The 6909-nt window shown below is 34.2% G+C and overlaps 1 protein-coding gene across 6 annotated transcripts in view; it reads right to left on the bottom strand.

Moving 5' to 3' along the window:
• Positions 1-1770: 1770 nt before the first annotated feature.
• ARHGAP12 (Rho GTPase activating protein 12) overlaps positions 1771-6909 on the bottom strand; it is a 112414-nt gene continuing 107275 nt past the window's right edge. For 5 of the 6 annotated variants that reach the window (XM_037165448.2, XM_037165447.2, XM_053673501.1 and 2 more), the window contains 5 exons: positions 5995-6093; positions 4682-4759; positions 4445-4579; positions 4108-4210; positions 1771-3304 (listed from right to left, as the gene is read on the bottom strand). In XM_037165448.2, the coding sequence (XP_037021343.2) occupies positions 3130-3304; positions 4108-4210; positions 4445-4579; positions 4682-4759; positions 5995-6093 (590 nt within the window). In that variant the 3' untranslated portion in view covers positions 1771-3129. The remainder of the gene's footprint in view (positions 3305-4107; positions 4211-4444; positions 4580-4681; positions 4760-5994; positions 6094-6909) is intronic. The other variant, XR_008393053.1, reaches the window with a different exon arrangement.

Here is a 6909-nt window from a genome sequence, read left to right as displayed (position 1 = left end):
TAAAGTTGCATTTACTAGGACTGTATTACTTATACAGCAATATTGCTTAAAAAACATGAACCACTCCCCACCTCCAGGACTGTGACATACAGGCTGTGCAGGTCCCTATTTGCCACCTTTTCTAGCTCACACCAGAGAAGTGCTTTCTGTCAAAGAGGATCATTACAGCTGATGGCTGGAGTTCAGAGACTAGTAAACTCCATAAAATCTTATTTTCTACCCATTTCAATTCTATATTTAGATGCGATGTTTGAGCATTTGACTTTTATTAGACCACCAGACTGTGACGCCCATTTGATGATTTTTATTTTCCCATTTGACTATTTTCTTCGTTACTAAAATGACATGTGACAGGCTTTTCTGTGTACTTTTTAAAAAATGCATAAAGATGTTGGAGAAATTCATGTCATAGAAAACTACTTGTTTACTTTAAATACTTAATTAGAAGCCTCTCCCATGAGCTGAAAAAAATCTCTTGGCATAAATACAGAATACCATTTTTTCCCTTTCACTGCTGCTATCTAATATTACAGGCTTACAAAAAAGCATGCGATGAAATGGACTAAAGTAGTATAAGTCTCAAGGTCTCTGCCCTTACAGTTATCAATAAATTTTCATTTGCATGAAAACCATGACGTGTACACACACAGCCATTTACATACATATGCATGTATGTGTACATCTGCCTAAGTTTCAAGTTTGGCCTACTTATTCCATTTGTGCTTTTTACTTAAGAAACAGATATCTATAGATCTGCCTGTGTCTGAAAGGTGACATCTTTTTTGGGGGGAAATATTTCATAGTTAACTTCTTCAAGTAAAAGGTGAAATTTCTTACTGTTTTAAGATTTAAAGTAGTTTTCTTCTAACTACAATGTAATAACACTTGAGTAAATTTTTTCTTTCAATTTCCAACTACCTTTTTCTAAATGTCATGCTTAAGTAAATTTAGTAAATGAAATTCCACTGACAATTTATTTCAGCCTTTAATATATTTTCTACTGAAACTCAAGCTGTTGAGACAGGAAATATTACTGGTTTTGTTACTACAAAAAAACAAGTGAGAAATTTTAATTCACAAAGTATGAAAACACAAGACACTGGTCTCACTGTGCATATAGTATTACAACACACTGATCAGCTACAGATTAATAGAACATTGAAGACCACATACACACATATGTACTTTGAAACAAGAAATACAGGACAGTATTAATCACTGATACGTCTGTAACAACTGAGAGAAAAAAACATCACGGATTTGAGTCTGTTTTCCTGACACATGATTGCTACATAGACTAGTCCTAAATCATGTTGTATTGGTAAGGGTACCTTTAGGCAAATATAAACATTCTCTTGGGGGGTTATTCTCCCTGTCCAAAACAATTTGCTTTCCCATAGCCTGGTCTGTCATCAGTTGAACAAGATCACAACAATAGTTTTATCACAAACTCAGGTGAGAGGTTTTTAAGATAGATCATACAAAATATTTGTTCCCAAGGAAGGTAATCTATAAATTATAAGTGCAATTCTAAGGAAAAGAGACTTCTGTTATAAATCATTCACTTTCAAATACTGATGAAGAAATAAAAATGGGTGGGGAAGGTAAACGAGGCATTCATATGGAGTGGGTAGAAAAGATGGAAAATGAGGAAAATACATTTGCCATAGAAAATATAGATTCAGTTGATTTTTAAAATGAGGTATGCCAGTAAATGCAGAAACAAAAAAATTAAAAACCAAAAGAAACATTGCCAATGGGAAAAATCTCTACACCTCTTATAGTTTTCTTTATTCAGATTAGACATTTCATATACAGTAGTTAATCTAGAAAAATACATTTAAAAAAATTTTCAACAGACCATGCTCTCTGTAACAAAATCTTCCAAACCCTGTTTTATTGTACAAACCAGTCTACATTAGTAATGTAAAAAGAAATTCTCAAATTTAGCAATGTCATTTTCTATCTGACATACATCTAATTTGCATATAGGTTTCCACTATTCATACCGCAGTTAGAATTCTGTAATAAATTGTTTTCTAATGTATTCTGTACATATTAAATAACCTAAAAGGCTCCTCTTGTAGTGCATTTACCATTTAGCAAGTCTATTCAGTATTGTTCCAGTACCATTTGCATTACAGTGGTTTGCCTGTAAATGTAATTAAAAGCTAAAAGTGCACACAGTTAACTTTCTCAAATAGTGACTTATTTTGGAAGGAAACCTAATATTCACAGAAAAGATTACCAATATAATGATTAGAAATGTAGGGTCAGAATGTACTCTCAGGCTATACAACACAATTATATACATACACTGAAGGATATTAAGTCTTCAGCCTATATTTACATAAGATAATGTCTGTTTCCACAGGGTCATACCAAAAATTCAGTATGGCACTAGATATAATTACGATTGTTAGCTAAATCAGTGTAGCACAGACAGCCCCAAATACCCTGACTGAACCATGCTAGACTAAACCCCAGTACATCACAGTGTTTTAAGTAGTATTAGTGTGCTGCCCAAACAAGCAACTAAGATAGCCCACAGGGATGCTGTGCGACCGGGAAAAGACAGCGAGCCTCCATCAAGGAATTATGTCTGGGTTATGATCAACTTTAGCACTTAGGCTGCACTGCATGCAAGAACCCTGAAAAAGAAATACACAGTTTTCAAAACAGATATACTTCATTTTGTTTAAAATGCCCAGGAGTGATTTCAAATAACTGATAGTAAACACCATCCTATCAAGTGATGAACCTAACAAATCACAAAAAGTTCTACATTATCCAGTTTGAGGGAAACAATGTAGATTTCTTACCCAATTATCCAGTGTATATGACTGGTTAGAATTGCAAGTTTTGATTTTTACTGAAATTCAGAATATGAAATGCAAACATTCAGAATAAAATTAATTCAAAATTCCACACAGTTATATCACCTTGCAATGAAGCAGCAAATATGAGGGCCTACACCCATCTTGACTCTTCCAGTCCCTTGTGATCCCTCAAAAAAGTGCAAAATCAAAGAGTCACTGCTTGGTCCAAAACCAAAATGCAACATGTATAAGGATTTGAAATCTGACAGAATCCGGCTCCTATTCCACGGGGGGTTGTCTTCAAAAGAAATCAACGTCCGAAGATGGAATTAATTTCCAGGAGAATTAATTCTACGATCTGGTTCTGGTAGACAGTATGAACTGCAATATTGCCAGTCTCTTTCTCTGGCTTTAACAGAGTGGGACCAAAAACAATTGCTATACTCTGACAGGTCATTCGGTTTTTTTCTCCATTTTCTATCACTCTAAGGGAGAAAAAAATACATTGTTAAAAGAGGTAAATTCTTCAAATTGCATTACAAATATAAACACTTTGCATTTAGAAATGAGGACTGATGCTCATTTCCCTAAGGTACACATAAACGATTTAGCCAAGCAGAATACAGAGCAAATGTCACGTGAAGCTTGCTTCTGGATAAGCGCAGCTGGACGGTATAATTATACATACTCTAACAGATTGAAATGTGTGTTATTTTGGCGACGTGCATAAAATAAGACACACTTAAATATGAGTTGTGATTCAGGTAACAATGCTTACTCCATTAGACTAACAGGGAGAAAACATTTCATTAGGGTACAGAGATCAAACTTTGAATTCTACTCATTTTATAGTTTATTTTAAAGAGCTCTCCCACTGAGTCATTTATTTCTGTGTTCTAGTGGTCTTTCCGAAGGAAAAAAATCAGTTATCAAGGTAGCTACCTAAGTAACTTAGAGCAATGACGGCTCTAATTTTCACATCTAATGTTCCTAACTTTAGGAACAACTTTTGAACACCTACTGCATATTTGCTAGGCATTATGTGTAGGTACGTACTACACATATAGTATTTACTTGAATGTATTCTTTGTACCAAGCCATTTTATCTATGAGAAACTGTGGCTCCAAGGAGCATCTTTGTCAAGTTGCAAAGACAGTAAGTAGCACGGCTGGGATCTGAACCTGAGTCTGGCCCGTGGCTACACTACACAATGTCTCATAACTGTGCAGTTCCCTTACTTTCTGTTTTCCCAAATACTGTTTCTCTTTTGTGCTGAGACTTTATTACCTTTTGAGATGTCTAAAAAGGATCTGCATTGTATCTTGATTTGGCTTTGGCAACTGTTTGATTAGGTCCTTAACAGCAGCGACTCGCTGTCTTGGTTCTTGTTCTGAAAAAAAGATAGTAACTAGAAATAGTGCATGAAAACTAAAAGCAGTGACATAGTTTTGAACCTGATATTTGGTGATACACAGTGACATCTGGTGGTCACTTTTATAATTTCTGGGGTAAAATAATCCACTGAACAAACCCCTTAAAAAGATGAAACAGAATTTAGTGACTGAATCTGTAGAGAGGATTTTCAACATCTAGAAAAAAAGTAGAAGCAGAATTACATACTTACTAATTGCATTCACAAAATCATTAAAGTGAATAAATGTAAAAAGAGGTTCTGGTAATTCTCGAAAAAACATTTTGAGTGCTCCAGTAATGACATGAATATCTTCCCATTTACTATCATTCAAGTCCAATTTCTCATCTGAAAAAACAGTAGAGATAGGAAAAATTTTCAATTATGTTAACTAATTCTAACAGCTGTGAGTGATTATTCTGGCCATAACAACAGGGAATATGACCTTACCATGATTGACTGCGAATCTCAGTTTCTGAATCACCGCGAGGTTGCCACTTACTCTGTATATCCCATCGACATCCAAACCTAAGAGACAAATATTTTTGCACTTAGAGTACTTGTCTACCTCTTCTAAAAATACCTACATACTTCAGAATTCTTATTCATTAACATTAGCCTACATCGAACAGGCAAATATTCTTTTCCTTTAAACAGCTTTTTACAGATGCTTAACACAGAAAGGAGTAGAAATTCACTTTGAATTCTGTTTAATAAATAGCAACAATTGTATTTTATCATCAAGGAAATCACCTCATTAAACTTTAAATGCCAACAATTGAGGATAAACTTCTGCAGACACCTGGGGATAGTTCACCAAGAAAGCCAGTAGATAAAATCAGCCCATACACCTTTTATATGCCATCTTCTAATGTCAATGCACATATTAAAGTACTCTCTTAAAAATGCCTGTCATATATTGCTTATGATACATAAATTCATACAAGCTAGCAACTAAAATAATGGTTCTATAAAAACAACTGATAATTTGAATTTAGCAATTTCTTTTATATGTGAAATAGAACCACTTTAAATTCACACAATTAAGCCTAAACATTTAAATATTCATTACATGATGATGATGTACACATTAAACAAAGCTACTCATTAACTTCAAATAAGGCATGCAGCATGGTGTCTGTACCGTCACGCTGACAGAGTCAGAGAGACCTGTAACTGGCAGAAATGACAAATAAAGCAAATAACTGTACAAGATGTTTTTTAATGATATACAGATATAAGTTAATGATTAGTCAAGATATTATTAATTTATATAAAACTAGTATAAATATTATAAACATTTAAGAATTAACCAAAATAAAAATTAGTTTGCCTTATTTTATAGTAAATGACATAAAAAGGATCAGATAACTTTATAGTTGATTTAAGTTTTAAAATATCTCATTTTTATTATAAACAGAAGTAACTTTCTTAGTGAACACAATCTCATATATTCTACACTGTCAAATAATTTCTTAATAAACTCGGTTTCACAATTACTACTTGTTCATATAAGCAAATAAATGCCAACTCCAAAGAATACAATCGATCATAAGTGCTGAACATTTAATAGAAGCCTACAAAGGTCTTAATTAAAAACAAGTACAAACAAAAAATTTTTTGCAAACAAGATGGTTTTCTTAACATCTTCCAGCTATAAAGAACTTTTGGTTGCATCACTCAAAATCATAAAAATCCTAGGGATTTTGATGGCAAAACAATGGGCTGGTATGCTTAACATTTTTTAAAAGTCATTTTCTTACCATACTCTTCCACATGTTCGATGCATAACTTCACAAATTTTGGCACTGTGCCATTCTCTCTGTGACAAAGATTAGCAAGATTGGCTCCAAATACCTGATCTGAAAGAGATTTGTTTTTTACAATGAACCACTTCACTAAAATTCAGTTCAGAAAATAGCTAAACCCTTCACAGTGCAACAAAAGCCATTCGGTGCATCCGGAATTGCTTACCATGACTTACGCTTCATACGACCTGCACTCTGCACACCCCCTTCCAATTTCATTTCAAATAATTTTCTTCTTTACTATATTCCATGAACACCCCAACTTGTATTTGCTCAATAACCTTATTACTTTCTACCCCATGTGCAGAAATCAATATGCCCCTAAATTTAGCTCATCTCATCATTCCTGGCCTCCGCTAAATGTCATCTCCATTGGAAAACCCTCTGAACGTCGCACCTATCACCCAGTACGAGGTGAGATTCTTCGTAGTACACGTCATGCTTTTAAGTCACCTTGTCCATCTTTCATTTTTGTTATATTTCCTGAGGGCAGGGACCTGGAATTCTTCAACATCAGTAGGTATTCCTGCCTAGCACTTAGATGCTCGAGTACTCAAACAAGCATATCGTGCCCATCAAGTGCCAACACTTGATTTCACAAAGTATGTTTCAAAGGCTGTTCTATTAATTTCTCAACCCAAAGTTTTGACATGCCACATTTGTGCTAAGCATTCAGGAAAACAAACAAAATATTTCAAGTGGTAACACCACACAATGGCAACGGTTTATATTTCTCATTGAATAGGCCCAGTAAACAAACTAGTGGCTATGTCCGTTTCATTTAATTTGTTGGGATTTTTCCTTTTTAAGGTTCCAAACTCAAAATGCTAAATTCGTATGATTATCTGGAAGTACTTGTTTGTCTATTAA

The sequence above is a fragment of the Artibeus jamaicensis genome, unplaced genomic scaffold (assembly GCF_021234435.1).
Source record: "Artibeus jamaicensis isolate MK-2021 breed Jamaican fruit bat unplaced genomic scaffold, CSHL_Jam_final contig_867, whole genome shotgun sequence".
Lineage (NCBI taxonomy): Eukaryota > Metazoa > Chordata > Mammalia > Chiroptera > Phyllostomidae > Artibeus > Artibeus jamaicensis.
The sequence above is the reverse complement of the archived record's forward strand: the minus strand, read 5'-3'. Positions and strand labels throughout refer to the sequence as shown.